The sequence below is a fragment of the Dermochelys coriacea genome, chromosome 3 (assembly GCF_009764565.3).
Source record: "Dermochelys coriacea isolate rDerCor1 chromosome 3, rDerCor1.pri.v4, whole genome shotgun sequence".
Lineage (NCBI taxonomy): Eukaryota > Metazoa > Chordata > Testudines > Dermochelyidae > Dermochelys > Dermochelys coriacea.
The window spans coordinates 84,969,509-84,987,947 of NC_050070.1; the positions used below are offsets into that span (position 1 = coordinate 84,969,509).

General features: G+C 45.2%; 1 protein-coding gene across 4 annotated transcripts in view; it reads left to right on the forward strand.

Annotated features, from left to right (window-relative positions):
* The window catches only part of FIG4 (FIG4 phosphoinositide 5-phosphatase), a 179,683-nt gene that overhangs the window by 87,377 nt on the left and 73,867 nt on the right, over positions 1–18,439 (forward strand). For all 4 annotated transcript variants that reach the window (XM_038394854.2, XM_043510795.1, XM_043510794.1 and 1 more), the window contains one exon: positions 143–309. In XM_038394854.2, coding sequence (XP_038250782.1) covers positions 143–309 — 167 coding nt within the window. The remainder of the gene's footprint in view (positions 1–142; positions 310–18,439) is intronic.

Below are 18,439 nucleotides of genomic sequence, written 5' to 3' on the forward strand. Positions count from 1 at the left end.
AGTTTATTTGGAATTCTATGTGCTTACCTTTAAGTCTTTTTAAAACATAAAGGTAAGTAAGGCATAAAATAAAGAGTAGAGAAGCATTCATTTTCTAGCAGTGGTGATAGAATTCTCAGATATTTTGGTTTCATTGGTTTAGATTGTTTGAGGAGTTGTATGAAGATCATGGAGACACACTTTCTCTGCAATATGGAGGTTCTCAACTTGTTCATCGAGTAAAAACCTACAGGAAGATAGCACCATGGACCCAGCATTCCAAAGATATTATGCAGACACTCTCAAGATATTACAGTAATGCTTTTTCAGGTAAATGGAATTCATGAGTGTTTTCTTTTAAGCCAGTATTTAGATAGCAATATGTACATAAATATCTTGCCTCTCTCTGCATTAGTAAATATTGCTTGTCAGCAGCTGGTTTCTGCTGCAAATTTAGGGAAATATTTAAAAAAGAGCATTTTAAAACAGCTGATTACTTTGATCACTGAAATTCTGTCATAATAGGATAATATCTTTTATTGGACCAATTTCTCTTGGTGAGAGAGACAAGCATCAGCCACACAGAGCTTTTCTTCCGGTCTTGGAAAAGTATTCCAAGCGTCGCAGCTAAATGTAAGATGGAACAGATTGTTTAGTATAAGTAGCTAGCACATATTCTAAGGGACCATTCAAGGTTTATGACAATAGACACATTCAGTGTGTTTAAGATTTTTTCTCCTCCATTAACCTCTGGATTTTACACTGGGAAACTTTAGGGTAAAGAATTAGGTGATTTGATTATATTGATGCTAATCTGACATGTCCTCTGATTTTTTTTCTACTCTAAAATCTGCTGAGTTCTCTAGCCACAGCCTTGTATTTTTCATCTGAGAATCTTACATTTTGTTTTTCAGATATTAATGAATTATGTCCACCATGACCAACCCTATGCATTAGGGTATGTCAGTATTATCACTGTTTATGGTTGGGGAAGCAGAGGCATAGAAAGATTTAGTGATTTGCCTAAAATCACACTGCAAGTCAGTTTCAGAACTGCGATTAGAAACTGCCTGCTCATTGCTAGGCTCATGCCTAACCCATTAGATCACAGTGTCATTTAACCTTGTCTTTTGCCCATTTGTAAAAATGGGTGATGATAACGATAATTGGCAGTTACATAGCACTTTTTCATCTGTAGTCCTCAGAGCCCTTGGGGTAAGCATTACTAACCACATTGTACAGATGAGATAGATAAGGCACAGATTGGTTAAGTGATTTGCCTGGAGACACTCTGGTCTAGATGAGGCCTGGATCTGCAAGCAGGTGACCTGAGTTGCAGTCTTGATTCTACACTTCCTGGCTCTGTACCTTAACTTCTCTGTGTCTCAGCTTCCTTTTCCATATCTGAAAAATAGAGGTAGTGATTGCCTCCTAAATGGGGGTACTGAAGCCTAAACAATGTTTCCAAAGTATTAAGGCAGGTCAGTGGCAAAGGTGAGAATAAAACTCAAAAATGGCTCAACTGAATTTGCTGTACCTTAAAAAAATAGTAAATAAAAATTCACCTTTTAGGCAGAGACCAAGCATAAACAAATTCCTTGTATGTTGAATTTTTTTGAGACAGTTATGAGCATGAGAAAAAATGGAGGATTGTAATGGAAGTTGGAACTCAGCTCTTTTACTGAAGAATTGCTGCTACTTCTGGTTAATATATTGTAATAAAGTTACAGCCTTCTTATACTTTTAAAAACAATTAATATGAGCAATCACTTAAGCATGCCCTTGACAAGCTCTCTTACAGGCTTGAATTCCACCATTTTTTGTTTCCTTTTAACTGCTGGCAGAAAAGTTGAAAGAGCATGTTCTTCGAGAGCTTGCTCATGTCGATTCCATACTAGGTGTGCACTCGCCTAAGTGTGCAGGCATCGGAGACTTTTGCCTTAGTGCAGGGGTCGGCAACCTTTCAGAAGTGGTGTGCCAAGTCTTCATTTATTCACTTTAATTTAAGATTTTGCGTGCCAGTAATACATTTTAATGTTTTTTAGAATCTCTCTCTATAAGTCTATATATTATATAACTAAACTATTGTCGTATGTAAAGTAAACAAGGTTTTCAAAATGTTTAAGAAGATTAATTTAAAATAAAATTAAAATGCTGATCTTATGCCGCCGGCCAGCTAAGCCTGCTGCCAACCTGGGGTTCCGTTCACGTAGGCCGGCAGCAGGCTGAGTGGGGCCTGGGGCCAGGACCCTGGCTGGCAAGGGGCCATCAGCCAGAACCCCAGATCAGCAGCGGGTTGACTGGGTTGACCTCAGCCCGCCGCTGGTCTGGGCTTCTGTCGGCTGGCTTCTGCCAGCCAGGGTCCCGTCTGCCGGCCCTGCTCAGCCTGCTGCCAGTCTGGTGTCCCGGCCGTGCCCACATAGAGTGGCTAGCTACTTCTCCCTGGTTCTGACCCATTCTCTTCTTCTCTCTCTGCACTGAGCTGAGGGTGGGAGTGCACTGAGCACAGAGCTGGGGGTGAAGGATCAGGCTGGGGGTTGGGGTGTAGGGTCTGGCCAGGAGCTAGAATGAGGGAGGGGGCTCAGGGTTGGGGCAGGAGGTTTGGGTGTGGAGTGCTTACAAGGGCAGCTCCCATTTGGTGCGAGGGGTGCAGGTGGGAATGTGGTGGGGGGGAGGTACAGGAGCTCCCGTTTGGTGCTCAGGGGTGGGGGTGGGAATGTGGGGGGTGCAAGAGTCAGGGCATGGGGTATAGGGGGGCTGGGTATGTGTGGGGGAGTCAGGGCAGAGGGCTGGGGGCATGTGAGAGGAGGGCAGGATTCAGGGCATGGGGATGGGGGGGGGATATGCCCTGATTCCACCTCGCGGCCCCCTCCCCCCCCTTTCTCCACCTCCTCCCCGGAACAGCGAGCACGCTCCGGCTCCACTTCTCCCCCTCCGTTGCAAGGGCCATCAGCTGATCAGCGGCAGGGACAGGGACAGGAACCCAGCATGCTAGCGGGGGAAGGGGGACCTTGCCTGCCCTGCAGCAGCAGCTGGCAGGACCAAGCTTCTTCACCCTGCCCCCGGGGTGGGGGGTGGAGAAGAGCGGGCTAGGGCGGGCAGGATTTTAATGGCATGCTGCTGCCTGCCAGGGTCCCGGCCGCTGGCCCAGTTCAGCCTACAGCTGGCCTGGGTTCGCTTGCCATAGGTTGCTGACACCTGCCTTAGTGGTATCTGGAGGGCCAGCTGTGGCGCTCCCCTTGAGTGCCGTGCTCATGCGTCGGTATGTCAGATGCCATCATCCCTTTGCCCTCTCAGTTCCTTCTTACTGTCCATGGTGGTTAGTTGAGTGCCTTTCCTTGCATAGCAAGAGCTAGCGGTTTCGTCTCTTCTGACTTCAAGCCTTAGGGCCTTGTAAATAGTTGTTGATAGTAATTAGTATAGTAATTAGTGTTAAGTAGTTAAGTGTAGTTAGAAGTTAGTCCCAACATGGACTTTGCCCCAGGTGGGCATGCCCTGTCCGTCGGTTAAAGCCCTGTGCGGATTGTAACAGGCCTATGCCTTTGAGACCCCCACAGCAGCTGTGTCAAGTGCTTGGGGAATCACGTGTGAAGGACAAGTGTTGTATTTGTTTAAAAAAAAATTGACCCAGGACTCGGAAAGAGTGGGATATTCATTTGCGGGCTCTCCTCATGGAGGCTGCCCTTCATCCGGGTTCTGAGACGTCCCGCCAAGACTCGCCTAGTACTTCAGTGTGCACCCCCAATACCGGGCTCTGCCTGGCACTGTTTCCTGTCACTGGTGGCCAGAAAGAAAATGAAGAACCACAGCTCCTTGGCACCAGGCAAGAAAGGCCCTGGGGCATCGAGCAAAGGACCCAATTTGGGCCGCCCTGCCACTCCAGAGCCACATGGACATGCCACCCCCATTTGGGCCTATTAGGGGGCTGATTCCTTCAGCCACTTACTTCCCTGTCCTCCTTGCATGAACAGAGAGCAACAATACCCGAAGTCCAAATGTGCAAACAATTGGATGTTTATTGGGGTGAACTTCCAGCAAGCATGATTCCAGTTTCCTTCCTTAGTGTCCCCCTTCCCAGCTCTGATACCACAGAGGCTTACCTGAGTCCCTGTTCCCATTTCCCCCTTTAGCTAAACATGATTCCAATTTCCCCACCCCCATTCCCTGTTCCCATTTCCCTCACCCACCCACACACCCCCTCACTTCCTGATTGACTGCAGACTATATAATAAAAATTGAGTTCTGCTTAGCTATACCTTAACCAATCATTTTACTGAAATTTAACTAACCAATACTAACATATTGTAACATGATTATTTAACCAATTATATCCCACCACCTTAATTAGTTTACACCCAACAGAATTAATTATACAGCAGACAGAAACAATCACAGACCCAGACAGAGATTTATGCAGACAAACAATAGGGAAATGGGGACTACAGTGATAGAACAAACACAGAAATGAGGATTTCACATCCCAGCTATTAAGTGAGTTCTTGCCAGACAGGATGCTATCAAACTAAGTTTCCTTTTACATCTTCTAGGCACTTGCCTTTCTCTGGAGGCAATAGGCATTATCAGGACAGGATTGTATTCCTAACAGCCCAATAGCACCTTATTTCAATGTAATTAGGTTGGAATGCGAGGATGTGACCATTCGCTTCCCAGCTTATGGCTGCTTCTGCTGCTTAGCCAAAGGCCTTAGCCTAAGAACAGCCTCAGTCTGTCTCAGTAAGAGAAGGCTCTTACACCGGCAGACAGTGATTTTGATTCTTTCTTTTATACCTCTAACTAGCCAAGTGATAAGAATACACCTAAATTCTTAGAGTATAGGCTGACTGACTATATCCTAACAGGGCCCTTAGTCCCTTAAAGGATCCACCACCAACTCCCAGGAGCGGTAGGGGACACAAACTTCTGACAGCATTGACACCTCCCAAGCTTCCCCCAGCACTGATAGAGTAGAGGCCTCCACCCACGCTGCTGGCACTAGGCATGCCGCAGGAAGCAGCAAAGACTCCCTACGAGGGCAAGCCAGCTGCTTAGACTCCTCACGGGGCAGTGGAGTGCTGCCAGTCCCCAGAAACAAGCAGCACACTCCATCTCTGTGCCGCAGATCTCGGTTCGCACCCCAGATCCTCTAGGGCTCACCCTCAGTCACCAGCACTGCGATTGCAGTCCCCACAATTTCGACACGGATCGCCTTGTGGGGGGCGCTGGTCTCCATTCCATTGGCACCATTTTCCCTCCCACTTCTTGTCCTTTCAGCGCAGATCTCTGTCGCCTGCCCCCAGGGGAGTGCTCCCCATTGTGATTCCAGTCCCCCTGGGACTTGTCCCCTCGATACCGGCACCGATCCTCAAACTCCAAACACCTGTCTCCAGAAGCGACGGTCAGCAGGCAGACCCAGGCGTCAATGGCCCACCATGGAAGGGGATTTCTCCAGCACAGAAGGGCAGTGCAGCCCCTTGTCAAGACCCCACTGGCGTAAATGGGCACCTGAGGCCGCGTCGACGTCTATAGAGCTGCCTTGACAGAATGGCTAGTGCAGTGGCCTTATTGGAGTGCGTCAGCATGCCCCCTTTGCACCACTCATCTGCTGCCGCCTTGGAGCAATAGCAGGCTTGGTGCATGAGATCCACTTGGAGATTGGGATAGAGGAGAAAGTGTCCACCCCAAACCCTCCTCCCCCAGTGTACAGTCGTCATCTTCATCCCCAGACAAAGCAGGTGCCGGACCTTCGAAGGCCTGCCCTCCAGACAATTTTAAGGAACACTAGGCCCTTCTTCGATGAGTGGCTGAGAACTTGGACCTAGAGGTGGAGGAGATGGACGAGCAGGCAGAAACCTTGTTCAGTGTCCTCTCAGCTTCTACCCTTGCACGTGTTGTACCAACAGTGCATGGCGGGGTCCTGAAAATTGCCAAGGCCCTCTGACAAACCCTGTCCTCCATCCCTCCCACCTCCAAAAGGGCAGAAAAGAAGTACTTTGCCTCGGCCAAAGGGTTCAAGTACCTTTATACCCATCCACCTCCGGGCTTGCTGGTTGTCTCTGTGGCCAATGAAAGCAGGGGCACACTAGTTCAGCTCCCAAAAATAGAGGCCAAAAGACTGGACCTTTTGGGGAGAAAAATGTATTCACCAGCCAGCCTGCAATTCCAGGTGGCGAACCATCAGGCCCTCTTGGGACTCCCTCCATAAGTTCAAGGAGTCCCTCTCTCATGGTCTGGTCCAGGAATTCGACACCCTGGTGAAGGAGGGCACTGCGGTGGGCAGGCGCTCTCTCCAGATGACACAAGATGTGGCTTACTTGGCAGCTAGGGTGGTCACGTCCGTGGTGGTCATGAAGCACCGCTCCTGGCTTCAGACCACCGGCCTATCCCAAGAGATGCAGATCTCTATCCAGGACCTTCCATTCGATGGGAGCGGTCTCTTTTTGGAGCAGACTGATGCGAAGCTGCATGAGTTAAAGGACACTCGGGACACTCTTCGCTTGCTGGGCATGCCTATGCCGCAGTCTGCACGGAAACAGTTCTGGTCACCCCTGCTGCCAAGGTCTTGGCAGCCTCGTCAAGGATGTGCAAGGAGAAGGAGTAGACACACAAACTTTACTTGTCACCACCCTTCCTTCTCCCGTTCACTCTCACAGTCTGGCCTGGCTCCATCTCTGGCCTCTGCAAGCATGGCTGGCGTCAGTCTATATCCCCAACAGGCACGACCTACACTGGGTAGTCAGAGTGCCAGACCACATCAGGTCATCCCTGGATTGGTGGTTGGACCCTGGTTGGTGTTGGAGGAAGTCCTCTCCGTGACCCCATCCCCGTCACTGACCCATGTCTCCAGTGCTTCAGACCTGGGTTGGGGAGCCCACCTGGGTGAGCTGAGCAAACTGATCTGGCCCTCCACATCAACATCGGGGAGCTCAGAACAGTTTGCCTGGCCTTCCAGGCTTTCTTGCTCCACCTAGATTCATAGATTCATAGATACTAAGGTCAGAAGGGACCATTCTGATCATCTAGTCCGACCTCCTGCACAGCGCAGGCCACAGAATCTCACCCACCCACTCCTATGAAAAACCTCACCCATGTCTGAGCTATTGAAGTCCTTAAATCATGGTTCAAAACTTCAAGGAGCAGAGAAGCCTCCCTCCAGTCAACCATGCCCCATGCTACAGAGGAAGGCAAAAAAACCTCCAGGGCCTCTCCAATCTGCCCTGGAGGAAAATTTCTTCTCGACCCCAAATATGGCAATCAGCTAAACCCTGAGCACCTGGGCAAGATTCACCAGCCAGATACCCAGGAAAGAATTTTCTATAGTAAATCAGATCCCATCCATCTAATATCCCATCTCAGGGGATTTGGCCTATTTACCCTGAATATTTAAAGATCAATTACTTACCAAAATCCAATTATCCCATCATACCATCTCCTCCATAAACTTATCGAGTAGAATCTTAAAACCAGATAGATCTTTTGCCCCCACTGCTTCCCTTGGAAAGTTATTCCAAAACTTCACTCCTCTGATGGTTAGAAACCTTCGTCTGATTTCAAGTCTAAACTTCCTGGTGGCCAGTTTATACCCATTTGTTCTTGTGTCCACATTGGTGCTGAGCTTAAATAATTCCTCTCCCTCTCCTGTATTTATCCCTCTGATATATTTATAGAGAGCAATCATATCTCCCTTCAACCTTCTTTTAGTTAGGCTAAACAAGCCAAGCTCCTTAAGTCTCCTTTCATAAGACAAGTTTTCCATTCCTCGGATCATCCTAGTAGCCCTTCTCTGTACCTGCTCCAGTTTGAATTCATCCTTTTTAAACATGGGAGACCAGAACTGCACACAGTATTCTAGGTGAGGTCTCACCAGTGCCTTGTATAGTGGTACTAAAACCTCCTTATCCCTACTGGAAATGCCTCTCCTGTTGCATCCCAAAACCGCATTAGCTTTTTTCACAGCCATATCACATGGGCAGCTCATAGTCATCCTATGATCAACCAATACTCCAAGGTCCTTCTCCTCTTCCGTTACTTCTAATTGATGCGTCCCCAACTTATAACTAAAATTCTTGTTATTAATCCCTAAATGCATAACCTTACACTTCTCACTATTAAATTTCATCTTATTACTATTACTCCAGTTTACAAGGTCATCCAGATCCTCCTGTATAATATCCCGATCCTTCTCCGAATTGGCAATACCTCCCAGCTTTGTATCATCTGCAAACTTTATTAGCACACTCCCACTTTTTGTGCCAAGGTCAGTAATAAAAAGATTAAATAAGATTGGTCCCAAAACCGATCCCTGAGGAACTCCACTGGTAACCTCCCTCCAACCTGACAGTTCGCCTTTCAGTAGGACCCGTTGCAGTCTCCCCTTTAACCAATTCCTTATCCACCTTTTGATGTTCATATTGATCCCCATCTTCTCCAATTTAACTAATAATTCCCCATGTGGCACGCTATCAAATGCGTTACTGAAATCTAGGTAAATTAGATCCACTGCGTTTCCTTTATCTAAAAAATCTGTTACTTTTTCAAAAAAGGAGATTAGGTTGGTTTGGCATGATCTACCTTTTGTAAAACCATGTTGTATTTTGTCCCATTTACCATTGACTTCAATGTCCTTAACAAATTTCTCCTTCAAAATTTTTTCCAGGACCTTGTATACTACAGATGTCAAACTAACTGGCCTGTAGTTACCCGGATCACTTTTTTTTCCTTTCTTAAAAATAGGAACTATATTAGCAATTCTCCAATCATTCGGTACTATTCCTGAGTTTACAGATTCATTAAAAATTCTTGCTAATGGGCTTGCAATTTCAGGTGCCAATTCCTTTAATATTCTTGGATGAAGATTATCTGGGCCCCCCGATTTAGTCCCATTAAGCTGTTTCAGTTTCGCTTCTACCTCAGATATGGTAATATCTACCTCTATATCCTCCTTCCCATTTGTCATGCTACCATTATCCCCAAGATCCTCTTTAGCCTTATTAAAGACTGAGGCAAAGTATTTGTTTAGATATTGGGCCATGCCTAGATTATCTTTAACCTCCGCTCCATCCTCAGTGTTAAGCGGCCCCACTTCTTCCTTCTTAGTTTTCTTCTTATTGATATGGCTATAGAACCTTTTACTATTGGTTTTAATTCCCTTTGCAAGGTCCAACTCTACTCGACTTTTAGCCTCTCTCACTTTATCCCTACATCTTCTGACCTCAATTAGGTAGCTTTCCTTGCTGATCCCTCCCATCTTCCACTCCCTGTATGCTTTCTGCTTCTTCATAATCACCTCTCTAAGATGCTTGCTCATCCAGCTTGGTCTACAACTCCTTCCTATGAATTTTTTCCCCTTTCTTGGGATACAGGCTTCCGATAGCTTCTGCAGTTTTGATTTAAAGTAATCCCAGGCCTCCTCTACCTTTAGATCCATAAGTTCTTCAGTCCAATCCACTTCCCTAACTAATTTCCTTAATTTTTGAAAGTCAGCCCTTTTGAAATCAAAATCCCTAGTTGCAGATTTATTTTTGTTAATCCTTCCATTTAGTTTGAACTGAATTAGCTCATGATCACTTGAGCCAAGATTGTCCCCTACAACCATTTCTTCTATGAGGTCCTCGCTACTCACCAAAATTAAATCTAAAATGGCATCCCCTCTAGTCGGTTCAGCAACTACTTGATGAAGGAATCTATCAGCTATCGCATCTAGGAAAATCTGAGCCCTATTATTATTACTAGCACTGGTCTTCCAGTCTATATCTGGGAAGTTAAAGTCTCCCATGATCACGCAGTTTCCATTAGTATTTACTTGATTAAAGACATTAAAAAGGGCTCTATCCATATCCAAATTAGATCCCGGAGGTCTATAGCACACCCCAAGCACTATCGTAGGAGAGGCTTTACTAGTTTTCTTCCCCAATGTAATTTTTGCCCAGACGGACTCTGTCTTATCCATTGCATCGCTTCTTATTTCTTTACATTCTACCTCATCACTGATATACAATACTACTTCACCCCCTTTACCTTTGTTTCTGTCTTTCCTAAACAGCACATACCCTTCAATACCTGTAGTCCAGTCATGACTACTATTCCACCATGTTTCTGTTAGCCCTATAATATCTGGTTTCACTTCCTGCACCAGTAGCTCTAGTTCCTCTATTTTGTTACCTAGACTCCTCGCATTGGTGTACAAACATCTTAATTTTTGCTGTTTGGACTCGCTCACATTTTGTACCCTATTAGGCACAGTCATTCTACAGCCAGTATAACCTATTAGACTAGTATCCACACCGCCCTCGCTCCTTATATACATTCTCCTACCCATGGCTGTATCCTTTCTTACTTCATCTTCTTCCCTCTCAATGCTAAAATCTGGCGTGGAGAGTTTCTGGACATCTCCCATCCATCTTTCCCCAATTCCTAGTTTAAAGCTCTCTTTATCAGTTGTGCCAGCCTCGATCCTAGAAGTCTATTTCCTTCCCTACTCAGATGAAGTCCATCCCGAGAGAACTGACCTCTGTCCGTGAATGCCTCCCAGTGGCCATACATCCCAAAGCCCTCCTTATAGCACCACTGCCTAAGCCATCTGTTGACAGTCATAATCTTGTCAGACCTCTGTTGCCCTTCTCTAGGAACAGGAAGGATCCCGCTAAAGATCACCTGAGCCTCAATTTCCTTAAGCGTCTTCCCCAGCCTAGCATAGTCTCCCTTGATACTTTCCAGCAAGAATCTGGCTGTATCATTTGTTCCCACATGAAGGATAATTAGGGGATTCTTTCCCGCTCCCTTTAGGATCCTTTTCAACCTCAGGTCTACATCCTGTAACTTAGGACCCAGAAGACAGCACACCCTTCTATTTTCAGGATCAGCTCTAGTTAGTTCTCCTCCAACAGAACTCCCACTCAAACTCCCCTGTTTAGAGCTCTGTTTGCTAGCTCCTGTGCCGCTGCAGCTGTCTGTCACCTGAAAGGCAATGTAGTGCAGGTCCTGATTGACAATACTGCCGCGATGCATTTCATCAATAGGCAGGGCGGTACAAGGTCTTTGGCCCTTTGTCAAGAAGATCTCCATCTTTGGGAGTTGTGTGTGGCATGCCATTCATCTGATTGCTGTGCACCTGCTGAAACCAGGAATGTCTTGCCAGATCTCCTCAGCAGGACTTCCTCGTCTCGGCCCGAGGGGTCGCTTCAATCAGCATAATCTTCCAGAGCTGGGGGACTCCCCAGGTGGACCTGTTCGCATCCAGGCAGACCAGAAAATGCCACGTGTTCTGTTCGATCTGTGGGATGGACAGGGGCTCCCTGGCAGATGCCTTTCTCATTCCATGTCAGGAGCGCTGATGTATGCCTTCCTGCTAGTGCCATTGATTTACAGGGTCCTTGTGAAGATCAACCAAGACAGGGCAAGAATTATCCTAATGGCTCCCACGTGGCCTCGCCAGCACTGGTTTGGCATGTTGCTGAGCCTTTCAGTAGCCGCCAGACTGTAGCTGCCCCTCTGGCTGGATCTGCTGTCCCAGCCTTTTTGCATTCAAACCTGGCGGCACTACACTTGACCATTTGGCTACTACATGACTAAGCACGGACGAATGGGCATGCTCTGCCTGTGTTCAGCAGGTCTTGCTGTTTAGCAGGAAACCCACCACCAGTGCGACTTACTTGGCCAAATGGAAAAGGTTCATGTGCTGGGCCTCGGAACGGTATATTCGGATTTAGCAGGCCCCACTGCAGGAGATCCTGGATTATCTGCTGCATCTCAAACTCAAAGTTTTGTCCCTGTCATTGATCAAGGTCCACCTGGCTGCTATCTTGGCTTTCCATCCTCCATTCCAAAGCAAGTTGATCTTTGCTCACGACATGATGGCACAATTTTTGAAAGTTCAGGAGTGTCTCTACCTATTCGTCTAGGATCACGTCCCCCTCCGAGACCTGAATCTCATGCTGTTGAGCCTCTGGCTTCCTGCTCTCTCCTGCTTCTCTCCTGGAAGGTTTAGTTTCTGGTTGTGTTAACATCAGCCCACAGGATGTCCAAGATAAGGACACTTACTTCAGAACCGCCCTATACGGTCTTCTACAAGAATAAGGTCCAGCTGCAACTGCACCCAGCATTTCTGCCCCAGGTCATTTCCCAGTTTCATACTTGTCGGGACATATACTTACCTATCTTCTTTCCAAAGCCTCATGCATCAGATGAGGAGCACAGGCTACACTCCTGGATGTCAGGAGGGCACTGGGCTTCTACATGGATAGAACAAAGCTGTTTCATAAGTCAACGCAGTTGTTCATTGCGGTGGCTGACAGAATGAAAGGTCGCTCGGTGTCCGCTCAGAGGATTTCATCCTGGATCATGGTCTGCATCCTCTACTGCTATGAGTTGGCGAAGGTGCCTCTGCTGGCTATCATGATGGCACACTAGACTAGGGCACAAGCATCGTCAGCTGCCTTCCTGACACGTACCAATCCAAGAGATCTGTTGGGCTGCTACCTGGTTGTCTGTCGACACGTTTGTGTCTCATTATACGCTTACCCAGCAAGCTCGAAACGAAGCTGGCTTTGGCAGAGCAGTGTTGCAAGCTGCAAGATCGTGAACTCCAAGTCCACCTCTATTGATACTGCTTGTGAGTCACCTAGAATGGAATCTACATGAACAAGCACTCGAAGAAAAAATGGTTACCTACCTTTCGAAACTGTTGTTCTTCGAGATGTGTTGCTCATGTCCATTCCATTACCCAGCCTCCTATCCCTCTGTTGGAGTTGTCAGCAAGAAGGAACTGAGAGGGCATAGGGCTGGTGGTGCTTGATTATACCAAAGCATGAGTGCTGCACACAAGGGAATGCCACGGCTGGCCCTACGGATATTGCTAAGGCAAAAGTCTCCAATGACTGTGCACGTGGGCGCACGCACACCTATAATGGAATGGACATGAGCAACACATATCAAAGGACAACAATTACAAAAGGTAGGTAACTGTTTTTTCCAGGTATAATTTCTATTTTTTTATGCTCTTCATACAGAAAGTTATGTGGCACTATAGTCTTAAATGTTAGTGTTACAACACACATGATTATATGTTTCTGGAATCTAAAGTAATCCGTTTATTCACATATGGGGCTGGACACAGTAAACTACCTTCTAATGGTGTATGAAAGCAAGCTAATTGCTATGCCCTTTTAGTCCTGTGGTGTTACAGTCCCAGTTCTGCTGAATCTCTCATGATTTAGTAATTTGTCATAAAAATTCAGTTGGAAACACAGATTGAGAGCACTAGATTATTTTAGACTAATTCAATCAAATGGCCCCTTCAGCTCCTGTTTTTTTTCTAACAGAGCTTAAAAAATGTGCTAGAACACACGTACAGTGTATAGTATCTTTTTAAAAATCTATGCAGGATCTTCCTACCTCCTGTACATAATTTCAGCAACCAGTGATAACATTAAAGGGGAAGAAAGCTGTTTATACTTTCATCTGTGCTTCGTTTTATACTGATTTGTACCAAAATTAACACACTTTTTTTAACATACAATTTACCATACCAGATCAGGAAGTTGGTCTGTAAAGCCCAGTATCCTGTTTTCTCTTATGGCCAGTATTTCAAAGGAAGACAAAACCTTCCATGTGTATGATGATCCAAAATTGGCATAAAATTATCTAGCCTTAAAATACTGGGGGATCACTTTTTCCCACTTCATTAAAATTTCTGGTGTTTGGTCCTTGCTGTTGCAGGTACACTGGTTTGAAGAGTTATCTGTAGAAGATCTCTCAGATTATATTTTAAATCTGGTTTCAAACTGAATTTAGGGATAAAATGACAACAAGAAATCCATTGATAACCGTTCTTCACCTTTTGTTAAATTTAACATACAACTTCATGCTTATGTTTATAAGTACAGAAAGAAAGCTAGAACCCTGATGCATTACAGTGTTTTAACACTGACATTTTTCTGCTACTAAAGAAAACTATATAGTCCATTTAGAGTATAGTTGCTGTTGGCAACTTAGAGATTTGTTATATAATTCACTAAGAAATATTTGCCTAAATTCCAAAACAGCTTTTCAGTAGAACATAATAAATTGTATTTTATCATCTTTCATTTAAATAGTAAGATACTGAGTTAGTTCAATAAATTACACTGAAACAAGACAACATTTAATCATTGTTTTATATATCAGGAATTGCAAGCATTTTGAAACTAATGTGTAAAAAAGTTAATCTCTCTATAGAGGGTTTTTTTAAAAAAAAAATTCATTAAAGATGCGTAAGCCATTGCTCTTACAAAGTCATGTTTTGTTTTAGAGCCCTCATTCTCCTGAGCAACACAGCTTTTGGGGTTTTATTTAGCACTTTTATTCATACTACCTACCAGCGGTTCAACAAGAATGAATGAGTCCTGTATATTATGTGCTTCTGTATTTGGAGTTTAACTCCGCCCTTCTTTACTTTAAAAAAAAAAAAGTTTGCTGTATCATCATCCAGGTTTATTTCAAAACTTTTTATTGTTTCTAGCATGCTCTCATAGTCCTCCTCATTCTCTGACCATCTGTGGATTAAGTCTTAGCAGACTAACCATTTTGCAGAGGAAATGCAGCCTGCATGCCTAAAGGGACCTACTGTATACATCAAGAAACAGTCTTTATAAGCTGAATCTGTTAAGGAAATAGGGGACATGGTGAGGAGCAAGGAAGCAGGTGAAGGGAGCATGTTGAGAAGCAGGGCTCTGTGAAGGGACATGGGTATGGGGGATCCTGGTGGAATGTCAGAGGGGGCAAACAAGGGGATAGGAAGAAGTTGTGTGTGGGGAGAAAAAGTGAGGCTGGTAGGTGAAGGAGGATGTTGGTAAATTGGTGAGGGTTCAGGTGAGGGCCACAAGAATGATTAAAGACTTGGAAAACACGCCTTATAGTTAGGCTTAGCTGAATTTGATTTTTATTTTTAAAAATGTTGATGGTTAATATCTGTTTATGTCTAAGCGGTGCACAGCTGTGGGAAATTATGGGTGTGGGGATGAGACAATAATTCTTTAATGACAGAAGACATTGAAATTCAAAAAGTTAAAGCTTTATAATCATTCCAAAAATTGTCAACATCACATGCCACAATACACAAAGTAAATGTTCTTATATCAAACTCTGTTCCCAAGCAGCATTTCCTTTGCCTATCTGTAAATTTCAGTTATTGATAGAAATACTTTTTCCATCTGTCTGTGTGTGTACGGTGAAATCAACATTTACCGACACTTACTCACACTGATAAACGTTTAATCCCTCCAAGCCTATTTATAGTGAGAGACTCAAGGAGCTCAGTCCGTTTATCTTAATAAAGAGAAGATTAAGGGGTGTCTTGGTCACAGTCTAGAAATACCTACTTGAGGAACAGAAATTTGATAGAGCTCTTCAGTCTAGCAGACAGTTATAACACAATCCAATGGCTGGAGGCTGAAGCTGGACAAATTCAGACTGGAAAGGTAATCAGTCATAGGAACAACTTACTTAGGGTTGTGGTGGATTCTTCATCCCTGGCAATCTTTAAATCAAGATTGGATGCTTTTCCTAAACGGTATACTCTAGTTCAAAAAGGCATTAATTCAGGGAAGTCCTGTGGCGTTTGTTATACAGGGGATAAGGCTAGTTAAACAAGTGGTCCCTTCTGGCTTTATAATTGATGAATGTATGAAAGCAGAAGAGAGAGGAGCTGCACCTTTGGCTCATCAGAGTAGAGTCTCCCCTCTGCTTTTTCCATTCCTGATGCCTTACAGGGCACACCCTGCTTTTTTATTATAGTCTTCACACAAGCCTCCAGTCTCCACTCACCTCCTCCTGAGCACCATCCATAGCCTGTTAAAGTCCCATGCCTCTCCACAACCCTGCCTCCACCAAATTTCCACGCACCTCTGTTCAACATACACACACCCTCCTTTTCACAGCCACTTGCAAGCCTCTTGACTCTATGAAGATGTTCCATCTTGCAGGGAAGAGAGCACGGCTATTGGGGATATAGGAAGCCAGATGAGTAGCTGAGTTTTCATTGAGCAGTTGACTGATGCCGTGTGGGTTTCCTGAAGCCCAGGCTGAGGCATCAGTGCTTGATGGATTTTTCCGCTGCTGTGTGCCCCATGGTGCACCGAGGTATCAGTCATGGGGTAACTTTGCTCCATTGTGGAGTTGCATAGATACTTGGTTCCCCTGGTTCTGCTTTCTGTATGTTGGAGAGCTCATGGAAAGCCATCTTGATTTTTAAATGTATTTATGAAATTACTAAATCAGGCTTAAATCTACACATTTTGCAATTATATTTAAAAATGGGAGGATTGTCTGTTGTGTGTCGTTCACCACTCAACTCCAGTGAACACAGTGCCATGGCTACGACGGCATTTTTCACCACCGCTAGTGTCCTGTGTGGTTGCCCACAGCACAGCCATATGCATGCCATGCATAGTGTATACCATTTTGGCAGTCACACTCGGGGAGGCTTACAGGTTGGCTCCTTGGTTGCATCAGTGGGATTCGCTGGGCGGGGGAGCCTGTCCCAGGCCAGTGCACCTGCACAGGGCCCAAACACATGGTCATTGCTTGCACCACTGCTGCAGGGAGCAGAGTGCTTGGCCAAGAGGACCAACAGAGTACAGTGGGTGAGGTGCACTCTCCCCCGTGCCTTTTTCCTCAGCACAGCTAATGGTACCTGGCACTGTCCCAGCCAGATGGCTCTGGGTCTGGGACAGGCTGAGCAGCTGCCTGCAACACCAGTAAATATCTCCATCAACCCCAGTGCCACCTGCACCTGATATTAGTCCCTCATCTCCCTAAGATCAGCTGACACTGGGCACCTACTCTTTATCTGCTCATCTCCACTCCTCCCACCTCATCAAGCAGCCCGCTTCACCTCCATCTCCTCTCCTCCCCACCCCAACAAGTCTGTTCCATGCTCTATGAAACTCATCAAATGCATCTTTCAGACCAACCAGACACTCCATTCCACTCAAGCACCTGGCTAACTGACACCTATCCCTCCAGGGGCACCTGGTGACCCCTCACCCCACCTCTCACCTTGGGGGGCAGGATGACATCACAGTATACCAAAAGATAAATTTCTGGGGACAACCCTGCCTCTGTGGCACATGCACAGACTGTGAAGTGAAGGTCATTCTGATAGGTGGCAAACTGTGGTGATTTTGAGTGGGTTGAGGTGCTGGATTCACCACTCAAGCCAAAGCTTATGGTTAGAATCAAAGAATCTCAGGGTTGGAAGGGAGGTGGTAATCAGGAGGTAATCTAGTCCAACCCCCTGCTCAAAGCAGGACCAATCCCCAATTTTTGCCCCAGATCCCTAAATGGCCCCCTCAAGGATTGAACTCACAACCCTGGATTTAGCAGGCCAATGCTCAAACCACTGAGTTATCCCTGTCCCCTTTGTAGTTCATTAATATGGTCTACAGTGCATTAATACAGTCCAGCAGGGTCCAACTGGGGCAGTTAAAATGCAACACAATGCCTGTGGCTTGGGTGGTGAATTGAGCACCCCAAACCCCATTGACAAAATGAGCCAAATATACCAAAAAAGTATGCAAAAAGGTTTCAGAAGTGCTTGTGAATGAGTTAGAAAATGGCCTATGTCATGGTCGCACCTGGTCATGGCTGTTAGTGTTACTAAATGTTACTTCAGCGTGTACCACTATTATTACTGTAATATGCACAAAGGTGCATCTGAAATGCACAGCAAGCATTCAAGAAACTACCCCAGATGCATTATCTGTGTTTGGTTTTGTACCTTTGACACTTGGTGCTGCTACAAGCAGCATCCTTAATTCCACCCTAATTTTTTTCACATAAGTGTTCCAAAAAGCCTCAGAGTAAATCTGGCACCTCTGGTATTAGCTGATGTATCTGAGCAGTTGTATTAGCTAATTGTGATTAAACTCTGGTTATTCCAAACAAACGGAACAAATCTTTTTGTATGTAGCTTTAAAAGTTCAAATGTTTTCGTTGTTATTGGAAGGCGGCTGTGTGTGAAGTATGAAGTTTGTAGAGACTATTATTTAGACAGAAGAATCATAAGAAATGTGAAGAAAATAAGTCAAAATATCTCAAAAGGGAGCACTTTACTAACTTTTGCAGCAGAATAGTTTTAAACATTAGTACTTAAAAATGTCAATTGTTGTCTGGAAAGTTTAAGTTCAAGCCCTGAAGTGTAAAACAGTGGGATTTTAGTCTTGCTTTAAGTGTAGGTTTCATAACTATGGTGTTGTTACTACTGCCTCCATCATATTTTTCAGAGTAGCAGCCGTGTTAGTCTGTATTCGCAAAAAGAAAATGAGTACTTGTGGCACCTTAGAGACTAACAAATTTATTAGAGCATAAGCTTTCGTGAGCTACAGCTCACTTCATCGGATGCATCCGATGAAGTGAGCTGTAGCTCACGAAAGCTTATGCTCTAATAAATTTGTTAGTCTCTAAGGTGCCACAAGTACTCATTTTC